This window comes from Corella eumyota, chromosome 4 (assembly GCF_963082875.1).
Source record: "Corella eumyota chromosome 4, kaCorEumy4.1, whole genome shotgun sequence".
NCBI lineage: Eukaryota > Metazoa > Chordata > Ascidiacea > Phlebobranchia > Corellidae > Corella > Corella eumyota.
This window is the reverse complement of record NC_137493.1, coordinates 10626628-10650144: the sequence shown is the minus strand read 5'-3', so window position 1 is coordinate 10650144 and position 23517 is coordinate 10626628. Positions and strand designations below refer to the sequence as shown.

General features: G+C 32.1%; 5 protein-coding genes across 7 annotated transcripts; 3 read left to right on the top strand and 2 right to left on the bottom strand.

The window, feature by feature from the left end:
- The first annotated feature begins 125 nt into the window (after positions 1 to 125).
- On the top strand, positions 126 to 3638 carry LOC145750205 (calpain-1 catalytic subunit-like). Of its 3 annotated transcripts, none has more exons than XM_082566181.1 (3): positions 126 to 295; positions 441 to 3169; positions 3294 to 3638. In XM_082566181.1, the coding sequence occupies exons 2-3, from the start codon at positions 3068 to 3070 to the stop codon at positions 3522 to 3524; spliced, it is 333 nt and encodes a 110-aa protein (XP_082422307.1). In that variant the 5' UTR covers positions 126 to 295; positions 441 to 3067; the 3' UTR covers positions 3525 to 3638. The 3 variants fall into 3 exon arrangements, with proteins under 3 accessions (XP_082422307.1, XP_082422308.1, XP_082422306.1); XM_082566182.1 differs by having other exon boundaries at positions 126 to 2908; positions 3033 to 3169; XM_082566180.1 differs by having other exon boundaries at positions 126 to 3169.
- Positions 3639 to 3799: 161 nt separating this feature from the next.
- Positions 3800 to 5150, top strand: LOC145750377 (neo-calmodulin-like). The gene is made up of 3 exons (XM_082566399.1): positions 3800 to 4171; positions 4503 to 4615; positions 4825 to 5150. Exons 1-3 carry the CDS (start codon positions 4010 to 4012, stop codon positions 5015 to 5017), a joined length of 468 nt encoding a protein of 155 aa, XP_082422525.1. The 5' UTR covers positions 3800 to 4009; the 3' UTR covers positions 5018 to 5150.
- A 911-nt stretch (positions 5151 to 6061) lies between these two features.
- Positions 6062 to 7890, top strand: LOC145751046 (neo-calmodulin-like). Its single transcript, XM_082567119.1, has 3 exons — positions 6062 to 6406; positions 6972 to 7084; positions 7291 to 7890. The coding sequence occupies exons 1-3, from the start codon at positions 6245 to 6247 to the stop codon at positions 7472 to 7474; spliced, it is 459 nt and encodes a 152-aa protein (XP_082423245.1). The 5' UTR covers positions 6062 to 6244; the 3' UTR covers positions 7475 to 7890.
- Positions 7891 to 13908: 6018 nt separating this feature from the next.
- LOC145750812 (uncharacterized) lies at positions 13909 to 14466 on the bottom strand. The gene has a single exon (XM_082566888.1). The coding sequence runs from the start codon at positions 14464 to 14466 to the stop codon at positions 13909 to 13911; it is 558 nt and encodes a 185-aa protein (XP_082423014.1).
- A 228-nt stretch (positions 14467 to 14694) lies between these two features.
- On the bottom strand, positions 14695 to 17399 carry LOC145750811 (uncharacterized). The gene is made up of 4 exons (XM_082566887.1): positions 17156 to 17399; positions 16410 to 17047; positions 16007 to 16247; positions 14695 to 15569 (listed from the first exon to the last, which is right to left on the bottom strand). Exons 1-4 carry the CDS (start codon positions 17397 to 17399, stop codon positions 14695 to 14697), a joined length of 1998 nt encoding a protein of 665 aa, XP_082423013.1.
- Between the last annotated feature and the right edge of the window lie 6118 nt (positions 17400 to 23517).

Here is a 23517-nt window from a genome sequence, read left to right as displayed (position 1 = left end):
AAAAAAACATCCCCTGTGTTACGTCACAGTCTTTATGTACAGTCTTACAATGAATTTTTCGTAAATATGTATCGCCTTACAATGAAATATTATAATTTTTCAAAACGAACAACGCACACTTATTATTCCTGTGTTAAATTAAAGTAAGGTATTAAAGTACTGGGAAATAATAGACACTCAAAAGTGAGAATTTAAATTATCAGTTAACTAAACTACCGTTGAAGGGCAAATTACTAACTACTAAAACCTTGCACGACCACTGTCGGAAAATAATTTTTTGCTGGGTCTGAAAACGGTAAGTTTTAGCATATTGTTTAATTAAAAATACAAAATTTAAAAACCTCAAATTTAAAACATACAAAACAGAGATTTATTTTTTCCAACAAAGTAAACTGTTGTATATTACATATTCGGTATGAGTAACATTGTTAATAAAACAGAATTATGAACAAATGAAGCAATATATCGACGACCGTCAAAAGATTGTGCCAAATTACATTTTTATTGATCCTAAATTTCCACCAGACAGTAATGCTTTAGTTAAATCTAAAGAAAATGGATTCATTTATTGAAAAAGAGCTAAGTTTAGCAAATTGATTATAGTTGTAAAAAACTGTATCACATCTAAAAAAATATTTTGTTATCGAAAGGCATTATAAAACCTGTTCAAGATAGTAGTTAAATTAAATTTAAACATTTCAGTCACGATAAAACGGTTTAAAATCGCCTTCTATGCAGGTCTTTTCTCGAAGACCAAGTTTGGTTGTAAGTGGAACGTCTAAACATGATGTAATTCAGGGTAATATCGGAGATTATTATTTTTTATCAGCTTTCGCTGAAATAGCAAGTCGATCCGACATTATTAATAAAGTAAGAAAGAGACTTTAAATATAAAAAAAAAGTATACTTAAATCTCCACCACCCCCTCTCCTTCCTCTTTTTCCTAGTCATTCTTCCTCTTTTCACCCATTGCACATGTTTTATCATGTAAGATCATTGGCCTTGTGATATAACAAAAACTGTTTAACAGAATAACCATTTACGATAAATCTAAAAAGAATTGCAAATTGTATTAATATTAGTCGATTTATCTGGTTGAGCTGCAATAAAATCAACCTTACTTTTGTTAGTGTATTCAACCAACACAGTTTTAATAGTAAACCGACAGACAGAGAAGTGCACTTAATGACTGTTGCAGTTACAAAATGCTCTTGTAAAATGATGTCGAACTAAGCTTTTAGCTGCAAATAACCAAAATATTTTTTGATTACAAAAGTTTGCTGTTTAATTAACTTCTTACATATCAAAATATACACATCACAAAATGTCAGCGGTTTGATAAAGTTACTTAGAATGTGCCCTTTTTCTTTCAACTTTTTTATTGTGAGTTTCAACAGTTATCTGTCATCCTAATCTATGACTGAATATTTACAGTCACTAGTAAACTATGTACATTGCATGTTTTCTTTTTCATTGGCAAACTTTATTTATGCTCTTTTGACAGGCAGGCAAACGGGCAACCTGCTCTTGAGTCTTCTTGTCAGGCAGTAAATCCATTATGATTATCTTTAAAAACTTGCCTTCATCGAAATTAAAAGCATTAATTAACATACAATTCTTTAAAAAGAATGCAAAAACTGATTTAAACTTGCTGTTTTAGCTTTAGCGAGGCTTAAGAGCGACCTTTTCATCATAAACATAATGTGAGAATATACTCGATCGAACGATTAGTATTTCTATTTTTTTAACCTAAAAATATTATTTAAGGCCTTAAAACTTCCTTAAACAAGAATAAAATACCCACTTCACACCTATTTTATTTTATTTTTGTTTAATAGTTAAACAAAAACGATAAAATTTGTTAATATACAACGTTTGAAATTGCCAAAATATTTGGCAACTCTATGGTGGTCTTAGCCCACATTTCGATCAAAGTTCTCAACTTTTTTCCAAATTTCGGAATTTTGACAGCAAAAACGGCGTGATGATATTTTGTATTTGGCAGCCCGTGGGGCTAATTTTGGTTTAGCCCTCACATGTTTACGCTACGTTTTTCGAAAATTTTTGCGTATTTTGTGGCCAAAATAGGCGCTATTTTTTAATATTTTAAATAATTTTAGCGAAAAACAGTGCAAAAAAATAAATATTATTTAAAAAAATAAATATTAATTAAAAAATATATATGTAAATTAAAACATAAAACCATTAAAAAAAGTTGGTGGTTTTAGCCCCATTAGCCCCATACACGAGCCGCCACTGAGGAAAATTAAGAATGGCGGGGAATGGTGGATGTCTTACCAGGATTTTTGTCAACATTTTTATCATATTTTAATATGTACTCTTTTCCCTTACTTTAACGAAGATGGAATATTATTTAATAAAAGGCAAAATTAGCCAATAGATATTTATTTTTTAATTCGTTTTGTTACTGGTAAAAACAATACCAAATACCAATAGAAATCTTAAGTTGAAAATTACCCCTACGAGTCCCAACAAGATGATACTAGTCATTGCATATAAAATCGCGATAAACGTCTAACAACGCTTCCAGAACCTATGATCTAACTAGCCGCTTATTAAGCGATAAATTAATTGCGTATTATTCTTCGCCATAGTTAGCCCCTATATATTTTTAGATACTGTGTTTGAAACACAAATACATGTTTATCGTGCCCTTTTTATGTTTTAACTAATACAACCGTTGTTATATGAGTATCAGGTGTGCAATATTAAAGCAAAGAAACTAAATGTAATAATATTGTAATTGGTACTATTGGAATTAAACTTAGATGGTATTTATCAACAATTAATGCTAGTTGGAAAAGTGGGGTAAACGCAGGAGGCTCAACAAATGACATTTATAAATACGCCACTAATCCGCAGTTTTATCTACATTTACCAAATCCAGGTACAGTTTATTTTACTTGTATATTACTTTCTTCTGCGAAACAGCTAGTGATACAATTAAACAAATAAGACTTTGCAACCATACAAAGTCAATAACGTTATTAAGTAATTGTCTTTGTTTAAAGATGAATTTCACCCAAAAGTAGATAACAACAATGAAATGGGAAAGTGCTCAATCCAGATAGGTTTAATGCAAGAGCATAGGAGATTAGATAAATTTAGTGAACTACCAACTTTTGGGCTTAGACTTAAGATTTATAAAGTTGGTTTGATTTATAGAATTACCTTAAATACCTACATTTTGCTTATACGTTAGCTGTAAAGACACCATTATATTTGGAAAACATATAATTGTAGTTGCGTTATAATTTTTTTTGGTAATTTAGGTGAACAACACACCTGCCCGAAAACTACCCGTTTGCTATTTGCGAAATCGCGACAACTCCGTTAAATCTTCGAAAATTTACAAACAACAACGACAAATTTCAATTCAAACCTCGCTTCTACCTGTCCACTATGTCATTATTCCTTCAACGTTTTACTCTAATAGCGAAACTTCGTATCTTTTACGAATATTCACGGAAAAGAAAATCAAAGTGAAGAAAATTCGTGGTTGACACTTGCCAAGTATAAGGAACAACATTTTAATTTATGTTTTTACAAATGTTATTGGTTTTGGTTATTTAACCGTACTTAAATTTTTAATTATAGAGATGTAACAGTTCTTAATAAAATTCATTACAACAATATTCGATTTTTTTATAAAAAGTTATAGCTAGATTGTACTGTGTTTACTGAAATACGATGCTTCAACAGAAAGTGTAGGCTCAAATAACTAGTCTTATTGTTAGGCTTGTGTTCGCCTCTAGTCAGAAAAGAACGTATGGTAAAACAATAGACACAGGTAATTAACAGTAGGCTACTTTTTAAACTATTTTATCTAACAACTTAAACAGTACTTGTAGTGTTAATTTAATAGGTAAAATTGTCCATGTTGCTTAATTCCATAATGCTTAGGTCACATTAAAATAAAAACATAATAAGCAAAATTTTGAGGTTTTAAACAGCTTGCAAATTTTGGATTGTAATTATTTAATTGAAAATGGGGGAAAAGTTAACACAAGAACAGGAACTTCAGTTTAAGGATTGTTTCAAAAGATTTGACACAGAAGGAAGTGAGTACGTCAGCATCGATGACGTAGCTGGAGTGTTAAGGGCGGCCGGTCAAGCACCAACTGAGACAGAAGTTGAAGATTATAAAAAGGTTGTTTTATGTCAAATCAAAAACGTTTTTTAAAATAATTTTTGCTAAACATAGTAACATCTTGATTTTTATAACCTATATATAAAACATAAGTTAACACCCAACACATTTATGTTTATGTCACTCTTGCTATCTAATGTTCTAATTAGATTTAATTGAAACTAGAAAGCTATCACATAAACATGCAATATTTAAGGCTTTAACTGCAATCTCATGCTATTAATGGATTTTGAAATATCTTTTGATCTAATAACGGTTATAACTTAGGAATTGGACTCAAAAGGTAATGGATTTTGAAATATCTTTTGATCTAATAACGGTTATAACTTAGGAATTGGACTCAAAAGGTAATGGAGAGGCAAAGTATAAAGACGTTCTTGAACTGTATGAACGAATTATGAAAACCACTTTGGAAATGGATGACGAATTAACTGACGCGTTTAAGTATAATAATTTTTTGTCAGTAAGTTTAATACTTAATAACTCTACAAAAAAATGGAAATTTGTTTAAGAATTTTACCTAATTTTTCCAAGAGCTACAACAAACGCAATCGCAACACATTGCTTGCATACTATACAAAAATGTTTTCAACCAATTAAAAACGAAAAAATTGTAGTATTAAACAAAAAAACGCCTTTATTCTTGTATTAAGGGTGTTTGACAAATCAATGTTGGGCTACATCACAGCAGCGGAACTTCGTAAATATATGACAACGTTGGGGGAGAAATTAACAGACGAAGAGGTCGACGAAATGATAAAAGATGCCGACACAGCAAATGAAGGCAAAATCCATTACACTGAATTTAGTTATAGCCTTATTCACGATAACACACCTGTTATTTAATATATTACCTATATAATATTTTTTGGGTTTTTATACATATGGTAATACTTTATGCATTTGATTTCTTAATATTCTTATTAGCAATGTTTTGTTAATAAAGTTATGTAAGGAAAATTCCGTCTTTTGTTTTAACTGCAAACCAACTTTACAAATCACTTGACGAGTATCCCAACCATTTGTTTTACTAAAATTCAACTAAGCTGTATTTAAGAAATGTTGATTACTAAGCACTGAAATACATCACAACACCTTAAACTTACATATACATTGCTTTTTTTACAAAGTATTTAAGTTATAAATAGTTTAAATTAACTTATTATTTAACCTAAAAAATTATATCCTAAATCGTAACATAATTAGTCTTACAATTTTTCTTTTTAACCTTCTCTTTAAGGTATTTTACAAAAAAAAGGATAATAGTAACGAAAAAATAATACGTGCCTAACAATTATAACGCTAAAACATAGGAGATTGCACAAAATTAAAAGATTATCCATACTCGGGATTGGACTTAAAATTTACAAAGTTAATTTTATTTATAAAATACTGCAATAAACATATATTTTACTAAAAATGCTTAAATGGAAAAATTCCTTAATCTACTCCTAACATATAGTTGTATAATTACAACTCACCTGCCCACAAACTAACCGTCAGTTATTTATCACAACTTCTCCGTACAATTTTCAAATGTACGTTGACAAATACATACGAAATATAAAAAAAATTAGTTCTATGTTTATACAAAAGTTATTGCTATTTAATATAATATACTTGTTCTGGGTTATCTACAGACCGTAAGTTGTGGACTTAAAGAAATTCCAATACAACTCATTATAAAAATATTTCTTTTTTAACATAAACGTCATAGCTAGATCGTACTGTGTTGCTGAAATACGATACCTCCACAGAAGGTGTAGACTCAGGTAACTGGTATTATTGTTAAACTTGTGTTTGTAAGTAAAAAAAAACTTTTGATAGAACTTTAGCCACAAGTTGTTTTTGAATGTCATAACTATGAAAATAACTGTAGAGTTGGTTTATTAGATAAAACTGTAGATTGACATGTTAATTAACCGCATATTATATAAGTTATACATTTAAGATATTGCAAGTTAAGAATAATTTTGAGGTTTTTGTTAGCTCGCTAAATTTAAAAAATATTAATGCCAAACAGTAGATTTTAAATGTGTTTTTCTGATAATAGCAAAAAACTGAATCGGAAAAATGGAAGAAAGATTTACGGAAAAAGATGAAACACTTCTCAGGGAGTCTTTCCAAAAGTTTAATACAGAAGGAACTGATTACGTCAGCATTGATGACGTAGCTGGAGTGTTAAGAGCGGCCGGTCAAGCACCAACTGAGACAGAGATTGAAGATTACAAGAAGGTTGTTTGACGATTATTATCAAAACAAATGTGTTTTTTTTAATATAAGTTTTCTAAATATCTAAACATGTTTTATGTTTTTTAAAAATTATAAAAAAAACATTTAAGACAGTTACGTTTAGGTTATTAAAATCTAGTCATTGAATGTTTTTAACCAAGTTGGTTTTAAACAAAAGTAAAAAGCTACCGCATAAAAATTTAATATATAGTACTACAAACCGGCAGCGTAGTGTAGTGGTAAGATCACTTGCTAGACCATATAAGGTCGTGGGTTCAATCTCCACTGCTCTAATGCTTTAACGCCCTTAAGTTAGAAGCTATAAACGGTATAAACTACTGCTAAGCCAGCACTTAATCAGAGCATAGTTATCGGACAATAATAATCTATAATATCCCAAATTGCTACAGACAACTCAAGACTGGGTCAGGGTAACAGTTGTTACTCTATGTTTAAGTTGCGCATTTGACCTTACCACATTAAGGAAAAATATATATACAAAAAAACACAAAACAATGCCTATTTTTTCCAAAATGTACTGTTTAATTTAATAATGTTTTTAAATTAGGAGTTGGATCAGAAAGGTAATGGAGAGGCAGAGTATAAAGACGTACTTGAATTGTTTAGACGAATTATGAAATCATCTGAGGAAATGGAAAACGAATTAACTGCCGCGTTTAAGTAAGATAGTGTAAGTTCTCTGTAGCCAAATAACGCTAAAGATAAAAACATTAGATTATTTTTTGAACCCCATACAACAATGCCCAATGTAAAACATTGTCGAAAAAGCAAACTTGTTCAATATATCATCGAATTTAAAACTACTTTACCGATTAAATTAAGGTTGTTTTATATAACAAAACAAACATTTTTGTTGTTTTGTTAAGGGTTTTTGACAAATCAATGACGGGGTACGTATCAACAGCAGAACTACGAAATTATATGACAACTTTGGGAGAGAAATTAAAAGACGAAGAGGTCGGCGAAATGATAAAAGATGGCGACCCAGCAAATGAAGGCAAAATTTTCTATGACGAATTCGGTCGTACTCTTCGCAACGAAATGTTTTAGTATTATTGTTATACGTTGTTTTGTAAATAAAACCATAAAGAATAAACTTCTTTGATATTTTTACCAACAAAGTTAAAATTAAAAAAATGCAACAAAACAATAAGTTTTTTAAAAATGTTAACAAATACAGTAACATTCAATTCTTAAATTCAACTAGGTTGCAAATAAGTTTATTCAGTTTTTAACAAACTATTTAACAAGTATTCTTGTCAACTAGATTTTACTAGTACAAGAATAAGGCTACATTTTAAAATTTACTTTGTCAGGTTTAGAATGTTGCGTGGCGTCAAATGCAACATTCTATAGCTGACGTTACATATTTTAGTGACGTTATTCATAAAAGTCCATTCGAAATGTTTTTATGACATGAAATCAAAAAATTAAAAACTTGTTTTTAATAACTTATAGCTAAAAAATTTTTGTCAACTTTTAATTATAATTTAATTTTTTGTGGAATGGTAAATATTGTTGAAGTACCAATAAAAACATTTCTAAATAGTATTATTGTGGTTTTAAAAAAAAATAATTCTGCAAAATACTTTTAAGGATTTAAAAAATTAGTATTTATGTTTTACCAAGTTTAAAGAGATGGTTCGGTCGTAGAGTTTCTTTTTTAATTATGTTGGAATTTTTCCAACTTGCACGAGGATACCTTTATTTAAAAAATTGGTCAAGTAGTTTTTGAGATATCGGGATTTGAATGTAAATATTGTAAATAGGGAACGTTCCAACGCTCGCGAGTCACGTAACGCACGAAGTCATCGTCGTAAGATCATATGCTGGCAGACATAGGAAAATAACCTTATTTTGTCCACTCTGACCCGTTTGTTGTACTTTTTTTAATTTTTTTTTTGCAGAAAACAAACTTAACATAAAAAGCAATATTAAGCCATATTATGACATTTTTTACCTTTAAAGTATTTTTAATTAGGTAGGCTGTATTTGAAAAATTCTAACAAATTAAGGTTATGTTGTTAATTTTAGAAATTTACAAGCCTCGGTACAGTTTTAGTCCAGAACCCTGTATTAACGGCCTACCGAAAGAACAGTCGTAACTTTCCATATGGTAGTGTGCACTATATATAAAAACTATCACAATTTATTATTGAGATATAAAACAAAGCTAAAGAGGTCTACAAATCAGAAATACAAATAAACACGTCAGTATATACGAGGCACTCTATTCAGAACTTTCCGAAATACAAGCAACAACCAAACAGGCCAGGAGTGCCGCGTGACCGGCCAAATTACACTGCCCCAAAAGGCATAAAAAAGTAGTTAAGTATTTAATTCAGGTCTGCACCGCAAAAGGCGCGCTGGGCAACCCGTGCTAGAACGTTTTTAACAAACGTTTTAAAACGGTACAAAACGTTACGCTTGCTTTAAATCACTGTTAAAGAGTTGTTTAAATGGAAACCATTTTTAACTTGCAAATGCCTTTTTGTCATTGGGTGTTAATTTTTTTTTATTTGCGTGATTTTAACATTCAGATTTATGTTACAGCGAAAATAACGAGGTGCTTTAAATTAAAAAAAAATTGAAACAATAAGCGATGCCATGACTACACATTTTAATATTTCTTGTTTTCTTACTTCTGGCAGTGGTAAAAAATATTTAAATTCGGATTCTCAAAAAGTTAAAATTAACAACAAAATTGTTTTATTAACTGTTGGTTCACTTCAACCCTTTTTTGTTGTTGAAAATTAAGAATTATAAGTTCTGATAATCACATTAGATTTAAGTGCTCACAATCCAACCAAAAAAAGTTTAACAACAAATTTGTTAGAGCGATATGATGTAATAAAAAAGAGAGGTAAGATGCAAGATTCCTGCTGCAAAAGATATTAGTGTTACCGTCGACATTTGGTCTAACAGATAAATGTGAAGTTACTTAGGCATTACCGTTATATAACAAACAAATAGAGAATTAAATCGTCCATGCTCTCGTGCAAACAATTCTAGAAAACGCATACAGGCATAAACACCCAATTTAAAGATTGCGTCTCACATTACCAAATAGTACTAAAGATAACTTGTATGATAACCGACATACTACTAACATGAAAATGACCTTTTTCCTGCCTGGTTACATAATGCTCAGCGAAATCAAAACCAGTGATGTTAATTCAACAGAAACCGACGATTCTGAAAAGGAAGACACTCATCATGAAGATAAATTAGAAAGCACGGGCAACTGGTTGTGAAAAATTGACTTTAAGAAGCAGGAAAAATTAAAAAGGTAAATAAGTAAGATTTCAAACACTGATGTTTTAATTATGTTAATTTTGTTCATGAAGTCTACCTACTATATGACCTACTTGATCGCATTAACTAAAACACATATTTTGTTTTTAAATTCTGTTAGTTGTATGACTTTTTTATGAATTTTATTTTTGAAATACCGCTTTTTTGTAAATTGATAAACTTAAATAAAATTTTACAGTTTGAACTTCTTACCATCTAAGTGAGTTGGTTAAACGTTAAATACATCTACCCAGCCCCAGAAGTATTATAGATCATTTATGATTAGTTGGATATTTTTTTAATACTTTATTTTAATTTTTAGTTTTAACTAGTTTAGTTTTAACTACTTTATTTTAATGATCAAACAAGCTAAATTTGCTAAACCTATGAAATAACATTTAAAAATATTTTACATTTCAATAGCCAAATGAAATTAAAATTATATAAAATTTCAAACAAAATTGTTTGACATTACGAATTTTTAAAAGAATTATATTATAGCAAAACATAGCCTAAATGACAAAATATTTATTAGACAATTCGAATGGCAAACCAATTTATTCGAATTTAAAATCTCCTAGGCAAACGCTAAAAGCAACAAAATTACTCGAATTTTAGAACAAATTTATTCGAAAAAGCCAAAGGTGAGTTCTACTATAAAAATTTTAGGCAATTCGAAATTTTAAGCAAATTTATTTAAATTAAATTTGAATAGTCGAATTTCAATTGCTATAAAAATATTCGGCAATTCGAACTTACAAATCAATTTGCTCGAGTATCGTTCGAATAAAATTATTAATTGCAACTTTTAAACATTCAGTAGTTCTAAAACCAATATAAAAGTATTTAAATAATCTAATGCAATTAAATGTATTCAGTCCCATTTCCGCATTAAAGCAATGCTTAGTATTTTAACTGAAACCAAAACTTTTTTTCAAAACCAAAACTTTTTACAATACAAAAAAAAATATTTGTTGAAATAGGGTTGATGTGTCAAAAGTTTTCGACATAATTTTGATAGGTTTAAATGTATATCTGAAAATTTAAAACTTGGCACCGATTTTTTTGTGGTTAGTGAAGACCAAATTGTCACTTCTTCAAGAATGAGTTACTTGGTTAAATTTAAGTCAACAACCCCCTATTAGGCTAATTTTTAAAAAATTTTAAAAATTGGTCGTAACAAAATACTTAAATTTCAAAACTTTAAGGACGACAACAAATGTCATTCTAAATCAAAAGTTAAATCTTATAAGACAATTAAACAAAGCACTGACTGACAATTACATATTTCGAAATTAAAGTCTTTATCATTTTATATGTTTTTAATCTAAAATATGTTTTTAATGTCTAAATATGATTTTAATCATAAAAACGTTTTTTTATAAGTGAAAAAAGTTTTGACATTATATTATAACATGATTAATTTTGCAAATTACTAACTACACACGTTTTTAATGATATTTAAAGTGGAAAAATTTTAAAGTAAATCACGAGCTGTTATTACTGAAAAATAATATGTTTCGTAAAATAACGCAAAAAAACGAATTATGCTTAAGTGATTCATTTTTTGATACTTGTCTAATTTTTTAGTTTACCCAATCTGTAAAAAAAGGCAAAATAAATATAGTTGTTTTTAAAACCCTTTATTTAAAAAAAAAACTTACACTTTAAAAAGTAGAAACTTTGTGTTACATTAAGAAAAGGGATTTCCAGTAAGTTAATAAAATCCTTCTGTAGAAAAAAAATTTGGAAGCAACTTAGCTTATATTTTGTTTTCAATTTTTAAAAAGTATTATCTATTCGAAAAAAATAGCTACGCAAATTTGAATTGACGACGGAGTCAAACGCACTGTCTTCGAATTTTAAAACTTTTTAAAACAAAATATTGACGACATATTTGACAATTTAATAGAAAACGACAAGGTATGTGTAAGCTTTGTTGTTTTAAATAACAACTACACTCTTAAAAAGCTAAAAGTTACAATTCATATAATGGTTAACTTTCAGTATGTGAAGAATAAAGCCAACAAACTAAATATTACTTTTTAACTCGTAATTAAGTTATTGAAATAACGATACACTTTGTTCCAAAATTTAAAGTATTAAAAGTCAAAGTTTAATTTTTAAATAAATAAATAAGGATTTAAATATTTAATAAAAAACGAAATTCTTTTTTTAACCCGTACCCAAGTTATTGATATATCGACTACACCAGATCATAATTTTAAATAGTATTACCCTACTTTACTTTCTAATCCACAAAATAGCATTTAAATAAATCAAAGATTTCAAACTATAAAAAACTGTTTTTTTTTAAAGTTTTTGAAAGATTTAAACGTTAAGATTTTTTATAATGTTTGTTATATTGTTAGTAAGTTATAGTAATGCTTTATGGGTTTCCCGTGAAGCACCGCAAAGCTTAACCCAAAAAGTCGACCAAAATTTTTGCTACAAGGAGCGATTATTAATGAAAATTTTGTGGAATTGGATATTGAAACATAAAAATTCAAATTTTTTAGTAAAATTCAAGTAAAATTTAAATTTTTTAATTTTAGATTTAAGTTGACCAAAATAATATTTGCGTAGTGTTAAAAGAATTATAAACACCATTAAAAGTTAAGTTACTATAAAAAAATTTACCATATATATAAAATTTAAAAACTGGTAAAAAAAATGTAAAAAAATGTTTTTTATAATTTTTAGATGTCGTGTCAAACCAAGTTTGAAATAAACGGTAAATTTAAATTGTAGGGTTTATCTAACCTTACCCCACGTGAACAACAATAGGTTGATCGGAGAATAAAATACGCCCCTTGATCACAGATTGATCCCAGTTAATATAAAAATAATGCCGATAATGGGTCCAGAATTGCAACTCTCTAACTCGACTGAAACAACAATTGAAATACTCTACAATGTATTCAAATTCGGTACACAAGAAAAACAATTAACAAAAACAATACTGGCTTAACACTTACAAATCGATATTACTTTTCACTTACAAATCGATATTAATCGATATAATAACAAAAACTAACTAAAGACCATTTATGAATTGTTAGAACAGGGCGAATCGTATTCTAAAATATATGACGTACTAAAATATAATTCCGAAATCATTCCAAGTTACCACACGAAAAATATAACACAGAAAAGGCGAAACACAAATCACGTGACTTCCTAAGAACGTTGGAAAAAAGGAAAAACTTAAATGACCAGGCGATAAGGCGATACAAAAAAGAAACGCACAAAGGCGGCTAATGGTGTCCAACTAAGTGTAAAATTGCATTTAAAGTTAATTTAAAATATAAATTGGTTTTTCATATAAATGGACTTAACATTCCGGCCCCAAATGACCGAGTAAACAACAAAATATACGAAGTCATTTCACAATAAACAAAGTACATTATATAAAAAACGAAACCAATATACACTGCGAACATGCAGCAAACAGTATGACGTGGAATAAAACGTCAAAAAAGAAAACATTACATTACAATAATACACGGACACATCAAAGGGCAAGAAAATTCATAAGTTCACATAAGTGACATGAGGTGAAATGATAACAATACATGCAATAATGAATGAAAGAAAAAAACGCGTTATAAGTCATTGCTGCGCTTCGAGAAGGCACAGCTTTCGAATGTCCCGCCAAAGAACCGTTGTGGTGGTTTTTACACGCACGCGTCGTACAAGTCCGTTACAGTCACTTTGACATTGTTCTATAATTCCCTTCGGCCAGTATCCCCTCTTAGTTGTGTCATCCACAATCAACACTACGTCACCAACAGCAAAATTTCTCACGGGCCGAAGCCATTTTTGTCGTAATTGTAGAAGCGGCAAATATTTTTTTAGCCATCGCGTCCAGAATTGATCGACGGCTAGTTGGGTCAGGCGCCATGATTTTTTATACCCATCCGCTTTTATAAATTCTCCAGGGGGCAATGACATATCGATTGCTGCTTTTAAAATCATACTGGAGAGAGCGTTTCCAAGTCTCGTGGATCATCACTAATGGGGGTTAAAGGTCGGGTATTCAAAATCCTTTCTACTTCAGTGAGCAATGTCATGAGACCGTAATCGTCAAGAACTCGTTCACCGGTGATTGAACGTATAATTTTTCGAACAGTTCTTATTATACGCTCCCATATTCCGCCTTGATGGCTTGCAGCAGGGGGATTAAATCTCTAATCTATTTCATTTTGCAACATGACATCGTGCATTTGTTTTTTATTCCATTTTCGTATACCCATACGAAGTTCATGTTCGGCACCGACAAAATTAGTGCCATTGTCGCTAAATATCTGCTTTGGTGTTGACCTTCTTGCAATGAACCGTCTGTATGCATCGATGAAGCCACTTGTTTCTAGCGACTGCGCAACCTCAATATGAACTGCTCTGGTGGTCATACAGGTAAAAACACAAGCATAGCGCTTAACTTGGCTCCGTCCTAGCTTGACAGGTATGGGGCCCATATAATCGACACCAACACATGTAAATGGTGGCTTGTTGGCAGTAACTCTTGATGAGGGTAATGCAGCCACCATTTGTTCTCCAATTTTTGCGTTCCATCGTCTACATTGTCTGCAGTTTCGTAGTACCTTTCGAACTGCTGCCTGGCCACGCAAAATCCAAAAACTTTCCCGGATAGAGGCTAACACATGCAAGGTTCCGGAATGACCTTGGCGTATGTGATGAGATGAAATAATTAAGGCAGTAACAGGGTGGTCTGAAGGCAAGATCATCTAATGCTTTGCATTTCTATTAATCAAAGACTTTTGTAATCTTCCTCCAACATACATTACATTGTTGACCAAAATGGGAGACAACTTTTGCAATGAACTGAGAACCTTTGACTTGCGAAGTTCTCCTTTACTCATTAAGTTCTCATGGTTAGAAAGCAACTTAATAACCTCAGGAAAAACTTCGTGCTGAACAGCATATACAATAGCAGTAGTGGCAGCATCTATCTCCTAACAACTAAGGAAATTGGTGTTGACGGAAGTTGAACTCTCTGCTAAATTTCGAGTTTCAGCCTTCCACCTCAGGTATTGCTTATAGCGAAGAAGCCACGCCACGCAACGTTGTAATCGGGAAAAAGATGAATAGCGAGAAAAAAGGCGCCCAATGCCAGTGCTGGTACTTTCTTTTGCAAAGTTGCACTTTTCTGGTTCTTGTTTTAACTCAGGATCGTCGTTGGAAAGCGGTGGTAAAACTTGTGGGCGAGCGGGCCATTCATTAACAACTTGACCCAAAAACTGCGGGCCATTAAACCAAATTTCGGCCTTATTTACTTTGTCTGGCATAAGACCTCGAGATGCTATGTCAGCCGGGTTACGTTTGGTGTCAACGTGTCTCCATTGACATGGCTTAGAAAGACCGTGAATAAATTCCAATCTATTGGCAACGAAAGTGTGAAATCGTGTTGACGTATTAAGAATGTATTGAAGCACCGTCGTTGAATCCGTCCAGTAGAAAACGTCGTCCAGCTTATACTCAAGCTCTTGCTGAATTACCGTGCTTAGTTTTACGGCAATAACAGCTGCCGTAAGCTCAAGTCTCGGCGTGCTTACAGGTTTCAAAGGTGAAACACGGGACTTGCCCATAACAAAAGAACATAAAATCACATCATGCAAATCAACAACACGAAAATAACTAACGGTTCCATAGCCTAGACTGCTTGCATCACAAAACGTGTGCAGCTGAATACTTTTTAACATGCTCAAAGAAGACTTAAGGCATCTAGGAACGCTAATGCGCTCTAAAAGGGTTAGATTACGTAACCATGCTTCCCCTTTAGTGATATGACTGTTGGGTAAAAGATCGTTACTTGTCAATTGCATGCTTCCTGCAGTAATTTACGTGCAGGTAAAATGAATGGTTAGGCAAAGCCCAGTGGGTCATAGACCTGACATACCATAGAAAGAATATCACGTCTAGTGGAAGGTTTTAATTGAACGTTTACCTTCACCTTAAAACAATCAAGGGCGGTGTCCCAATAAACACCTAACGCACGTTCAGTTGGCAACTCATATAAATCAAAATTTAACGTTGACGATGCCAACTCTGCAGAAGGAACAGACGCAAGTATAGTTTTGTCGTTACTAATAAACTTAGTTAAATGGTAGCCGCCGTTTTTAAGAAGCGGTTGAATATCATGTAACAAATGCAAGGCTTTATTTACACTACTACACGATTTTAGCATATCATCAACATAAAATTTTTGCCTTACGGTACTCAGGGTTTGTTTGTTTGCACCGGTCAGGTTGTCGTCGGCTGTCTTACGTAATGCGAATGCAGCGCAACTCGGCGATGACGTCGCTCCAAAAATGTAAACGTTCATGCGGTAATCAACTGGAGTTCGCGACAGGTCGTTTTCTGGCCACCACAAGAACCTGAAGGCATCCCGATCATTGGGATCAACAAACACCTGATGAAACATACCCTTTATATCCGCTACTAAAGCGATTTTTTCCTGGCGAAAGCGCAAAAGCACGCCAACCAGGTTATTAGTTAAATCAGGCCCCTGTAACAAATAGTCGTTAAGAGATAGGCCTAAATGTTTAGCAGCACAATCAAAAACAATATGAAATTTAGGCCCTGTAAAATGATGAGGTTAATAATTTTTAAAGCTACTTAAATTCCTAAATTCACCATCTAGAATCATTGTGGCATGGCGACTATTTACATATTCAGTAACCTTATCCCTATACCTGGAAAAAAGTTCAGGGTTAGCCAGTAATTTCTTCTTTAAGTGCTGAAGCCTACGTTCAGCCATTTTCCGATTGTATGACGGTCTTGCAAAATCGTCCTTCCACGGTAATCCCATCTGGTAATGACTGTCAACCTTTGCAACGGTCGATTCCAATATTCCTAAAGCCCTTTTGTCCTCTATGGATGCCTTATTGCGTTGAACGTCGTTTAAATCCTTAAAGTCTTGATTAAATGCATTAACCAATAACTTACAAGAAGCGTCAATGTCATCTAAGCTGTGTAGAAAATTAATTTTTCGTGCGTTGTTATCTGACCTTATTGAGTAGTCTGAACCAAATAATGTCCAGCCAAGCGCTGTATGCAAGCCGAATGGCTGACCAGGTTCACCCACACGTTTCTCCTTCAATCTAAAGGCTTCATGCACATTGTTACCCAGAAGTAATTCAATTTTCGCGTTCTTAAGTTTCGGAAACTTTAGATCTCTAAGATGCGCATAGCGGTTTGCTACATCTTCAGTGGGTATGCTCTCGCTTACATCAACTAAGTCGTTTAAAACAATAAGTTCGCTTACATTAAACGATTCAGGCTCGTTAATACCTTGAATATGCATACCTTTGACAATAGTATCATACTCAGTCAATGAATTTGCTGTAAATAGCTATATATGACGCTCGACTTTCTTAAGCCCCAATTGACAGGCTAACTTTCCGGTACACATACTGGTATCGGAACCATCGTCCAAAAATGCGTAAGTCTGGACGGCTTTGTTTGGGTCGCTGCCCCAAACTTTTACTGGAAGCACCTTAAACCGTTTAACATTTTTTCGTTTTTGTGTGCCGCAAGCGGTGACAGCTCTTTCATAAGTGTTCCCGTTATTTGTAGGTGCGCTTGGGTTTTCCTGCAGTTGTGGTTTGTTATAATGTAGCAAAGTGTGGTGTCTTTTGCTACATGTCTTGCAGGCCATTGTTGTAGGACAATTGTTATTTATGTGGCCTGCTTTTAAGCAATTGAAACACAACCTTTTATTTTTCACGAAATCGTATCGATCGATGGTCGTTTTCGTTTTGAAGATTTAGCAGCGCCACAGCTGGTGTTCTTTCTTACACAAAGGACAGCATACAATCGATAATGCCGCCGTACTTTTCTCCTTAACATTAAAACTTTTGCTGGCAGGCCGATTTGATTTCGATTGAAATCGCCTCCCTTTCATGTCAGAACATTTCTTATCACATTGCTCAAAATGAATGCGCTGGTAGTAATGCCTTGATGACCGGGCCAAATCCCTTTGCAAACTGCAATAAATCATCGAAGGTTGTTTTTCCACCAGTTCGTTCTTTATCTTTTGAGATTTTAATAAAATCACGCCGCACGTGTTCGGGTAATCGTCGATAAACTTTGCTTATCGTTTCACGGCTGTTTAATTCGGACTCATAGCCTCCCGCATTCAAAGTACAGCTGCAGTAATATATGTTGTCTGCCAATTTATTCCAAGCGTTGGAGTCTGACTCAGATATAGGAGGCCCAATTAGTATGGTTTCCATTGCCGCCTCCATGATTAAATCACTGGCGCGAAACTTTTCATCAAGTCTCGACCTCGCCTCTTTGTAGGCCTCCGTTCGGTTACGTATAACTTTGCAACCTTTAATTGCCTCAAAAGCCTCGCCAGTGCAGTATTTCAACAAAAACTGTAATTTTGCGCCGTCATCCGATATTTTACTACCAATAAATTCATCAAACTGCTTGATGAAAGAATCATACTCCAGAATGTCGCCATCAAACTTGTCTATCGTAATTCTTGGCAACGTGGCATCTTGCGCAAGGTAGCTTGGCATATATTGGCTACGGGTGGCACTTTGTTGGACATCTTTTACAATTGGCAATGACTCATATGCCGGCCCCGTTTGTGAAACTAAAGCAGGTTTCGGGTCACTCCGTTTGAGCAATAGAGTTAAAGTGTTAATTACTTCGTCAATTTCCAAGGCAGCTGGTGGAGCAAATTGTCGAAGCGAAATAGATGGCCTTTCCTCCATTTCGTCGGATCCAAATATGCTGCCCGCTAATTCGGCTTCGGCTTCAAGAACTTTGGACTGAGCCCTGAAAACCTCCTTTTCCAGCTCAATTTTCGCATCCATGCTTTTGAAGGCCGCAGTGCGCCTTTTCCTGCGAGCCTTAGCTTCTGCTTCACGAGCTTTGGCTTCAGCTTCGCGGACTTCTTCCTCTGAATCTTCCTCTTCTTGTTGCTTTTGTGTTTCAAGCTGACGTAAACTCAATTCAGCTTCCTTTTGTATTTGTTCGGCTTGAACCTTGAGCGCTTCGACGCTATCTCTGCTTCTTTGCGAGCAAACAGATCCGGAATGGCGAGACCCAGATACTGAATATTGATGGAGAAAAGGTAACATTGATGGAGAAAAGGTAACACATAACAAAAGAAAATGTTGATATCTTTCGTTCATTGCCATATATCGACTTTTAACTTCATCAATTTTAGCCTGTGCCTTTGGCTTTTCATCTTCTGCTTGAACAGCCAAAAATTCGTGGCACGCCGGTAAACATTTATCGTAGGCGGTGTCGAAAACTGCTTTGCATCCAGTGACCAGCTTCGCCTCCTTCTGTGCATTTATTTCTTTGAGAAGCTGGTTCTCAATTCGGGTAAAACTTGCCAAATCAATTTTCCGGGCAGACTTTGGATCGACACTCGGTTCTTCGACGGGCTTCGATGTCGAAGCTTGACCGCTGGTACTTGGTTCCAAACTCATTTTTTACTTGTAAATCCAATAAATTCTTTTAAAATTATTTATCCCAATTTATAGATCCAAACTTGATCTTATGTCAAACAATCTACAAACTGACAAATCTAACTAACTATACTGCTATGACCAAAATGTCATACAATTCATAAATCGAAATGTAGGGTTTATCTAACCTTACCCCACGTGAACAACAATAGGTTGATCGAAGAATAAAATACGCCCCTTGATCACAGATTGATCCCAGTTAATATAAAAATAATGCCGATAATGGGCCCAAAATTTGCAACTCTCTAACTCGACTGAAACAACAATTGAAATACTCTACAATGTATTCAAATTCGGTACACAAGAAAAACAATTAACAAAAACAATACTGGCTTAACACTTACAAATCGATATTACTTTTAACAAAAACTAACTAAAGACCATTTATGAATTGTTAGAACAGGGCGAATCGTATTCTAAAATATATGACGTACTAAAATATAATTCCGAAATCATTCCAAGTTACCACACGAAAAAAAAAATCACGTGACTTGCTAAGAACGTTGGAAAAAAGGAAAAACTTAAATGACCAGGCGATAAGGCGATACAAAAAAGAAACGCACAAAGGCGGCTAATGGTGTCCAACTGAGTGTAAAATTGCATTTAAAGTTAATGGAAAATATAAATTGGTTTTTCATATAAATGGACTTAACATGAATAATCAAGTTATAGATCGTGCAAACAAACCAAAGCTTGTAAGAGTAATATGGCCAGTAACTAAGATTCCTGTTATGGACAATCTTTTATTGACAAAGAGGTAATTATATTTCATGTTAAACTATCAGGTAGTACTATTTTTAAGCTAAAAGAATACTTAAACTATCAGGTAGTACTATCTTTAAGCTAAAAGAATACTTCCAAGCTGTAAGTAAGAACGTTAATTATAAAATTTAAAGCAGACACTTTTAAAGTTTCATTTTATTATTTTATGTTTTTTTATAAATGTTTTAGCATCGAACTTGTTTCTTTTGTTGCAAGGAACCACATTGTAATAGTTTCCAGGAAATTCCTCCAAATGGTGAAGACCCAATAATAAGACCTGGTCATAATCCCTGGGGAGGAGAAAAATAAATCTAATTCTTAAGTTTTTACCCAACATAACACATTTCTAAGTAATCTGTATTGAATAGACATTAATAATGTAGCACCAATTTTTGTTTTGGTTTTTAAATTTTGCTTTAGTCATGGAAATTTGATTTGAATAATAAAGAGTAACTAGTTTTCTTAACTCGAATTAGCGAAAACTTTTTGTTTAGTTGTACACTTATGCAACTCTTAAACTTATAGTTGTTTTATTTAGTTTTAAATTGGAAATGCTTTCCAGAATTGTTGTTAATTTTTAATACTTTCTCGATAAAGTTAATTGTTTGTTTGCCTGAGACTTAATATACTAAGTAAGGAATCATGTAAGCACACCTATGCATTGGTTTGCTATTTTTAAACATCAATGTAAAAAAATCTTGACATTATATACTTATTGGTAAAATCCTGTAAGCACAACTTTGCTTCAGTTTGGTAATTTCAAACATCAATGTAAAAAAACCTTAACAATGCTAAGTGATTGCATATAAAAACGAATGGTTTGTGTAAGATTCCCAACAGATGTAAAATATAAAGGAAAAAGTTTAAGCCACAAGCCAGGTAGTGCAAAAACTATGAAATTGTTTTTGTCGTAAGTTAAATATTAATTTTGCTACATAAAGCATTATATTAATTTTAATTCTTAATTTTTTATAAATAACAAAAAGTTTATTTGTAATAAGCAAATAAAAATTTTAATTTTTAACGCTTTCTCTTTCATTGATTTTACAATATACTAAACCGAATTTTAAATGTTTATAAATGATCTTTAATTTTTAATGAACAAACAAGCATTTTTATATAATAAAGAAACAAAAATAATTTATTTTAGTAGTTTTATAAAATGAAACAAATGGAAAACGAAACAAATGGAAGCAAAACAAATGAAAACGAAACAAATGGAACGGAAACAAATGAAACGGAAACAAATGGAACGGATTTCAAAAAAGCGGATTTTGACGGATCAATTTTTAAGGCGGACTTTTAAAAAGTGAAAACAAATGAAACGGATTTAAAAAAAACGGATTTTGACGGATCAATTTTTAAGGCGGACTTTTAAAAAGTAGAAACAAATAAAACGGATTTTTAAAAAGCGGATTTTGACGGATCATTTTTAAGGCAGACTTTAAAAAAGTGGAAACAAATGGAAATAATTTTATGAAAGCGGATTTTAAACGAATAATTAATTTAAAGCGTATTTTTTAAAAAGTAAAAACAACTAAATGATTTTAAGAAAGTTAATTAAATAAAGAATGAAAACAAATGAAGCGAATTTAAATTGAATATAAATAACCAAAGAAATTTCAGTTAAGTTGTTTAGCAGACAAGTACGATAATAGAAAAAGTTTATTATAAAATTAGGGAAAGTGGGGTATAATTTAAAGTAATAAGAATTATAGCTTAATTTGTAATTGTTTTGGTTAATTGAGATCCGTTTCATAAGCTTTTTACCTTTTGCTTTCTTTTTTTCTGTTAAACTACTATTTGTCGAAAAACTTCGCTTAATTAAGATCCGTTTCATTTGTTTCCGGTTTGTTAGTTTTTTTCCATTTGTTTCCGTTAATTTTTTTTCCGCCAAAAAGTTATCCGTCAAAGAAATCCGCTTCATTAAAATCCGTTCCATTTGTATCCGTTCCAATTGTTTCTGTTCCAACTATTTTAGTTTTATTTGTTTCAGTTCCATTTGTTTCCTTTCCATTTAATTCGGTTCCATTTGTTTCCGTTCCATTTGTTTTGGTTCCATTTGTTTCCTTTCCATTTGTTTCCTTTCCATCTGTTTCTTTCCAACAGTTTCTAGCGTCCCTATATATAACGTAACTTAAACAAATAAATAAGGTAACTTAAACAAAAGGATTTTCCCTATTTACAATATTTAAATTCAAATCCCGATATCTCGAAAACTACTTGACCAATTTTAAAAATAATGGTATCCTCGTGCAAGTTGGAAAAATTCTAAAATATCGAAAAAACCTGCGACTACACCATCTCTTTAAAAATAAAAACAAATGAAAAAGACAGGCTAGAAAATTAGGTGGATATAATTAACCACAATATTTTATATACATGAACATGAGTAATATATAAACTGAACGCGATATGATATGACATTAGCACAAGTAAAATAAAAATAAATTACTACTGTAATTTTAATATAAGTATTTATTAATATTAGTATGTATTTATTAATTTTACTCAACTTTGTTACAGAAGTTTTAAAAAAAGTGATATAATCAATTTAAATAACTGCTACGATGCTCAAGATGTTGTTGATAAATATCAAAAATATCGTCCAAAATTGGTCGATATTAGTGAAAAATCAACTTCAACTGGCAAAAAAGTTACAAAAAAAGGATATAAATTTATAAAATCTAAAGCCGAAAATTTGGGGACGCCGAATCTATTGGAAAGAAATTGTTGGAACGGATATAAATGGAAAGGAAACAAATGGAAACGAAACAAATGGAAAGGAAACAAATAGAAACGAAACAAATAGAAAGGAAACAAATGGAAAGGAAGCAAATGGAAAAGAAACAAATGAAACGGAAACAAATGAAACGGAATTAAATAGAATGAAAACTTATGGAGCGGAAATTGTTGGAACGGATTTTTGTAAAACGGATTTTTATTGGATAAGGAAACTGTTGGAATAATTTTAAATAACACTGAAACTGTTGGAAAGAAGAGGAATGGTAGCTGTTAAAAAGAATAGAACATAAACTGTTGGAAAGGATGAAACGGAAACTGTTGGAAAGTATTAAACAGAAACTGTTGAAAATAATGGAACAGAAACTGTTGGAAAGGATAGAACGAAAACTGTTGGAAAGTATTAAACGGAAATTGTTGGAAATGATGGAACAGAAACTGTTGGAAAGTATTAAACGGAAATTGTTGGAAATGATGGAACAGAAACTGTTGGAAAGTATTAAACGGAAATTGTTGGAAAGGATAAAACAGAAACTGTTGGAAAGTATTAAACGGAAATTGTTGGAAATGATGGAACAGAAACTGTTGGAAAGTATTAAACGGAAATTGTTGGAAATGATGGAACAGAAACTGTTGGAAAGTATTAAACGGAAATTGTTGGAAAGGATAAAACAGAAACTGTTGGAAAGTATTAAACGGAAACTGTTGGAAATGATGGAAAAGAAGCTGTTGGAAAGGATAGAACGAAAGTTATTGGGACGAAAACTGTTGGAAAGGATAAAA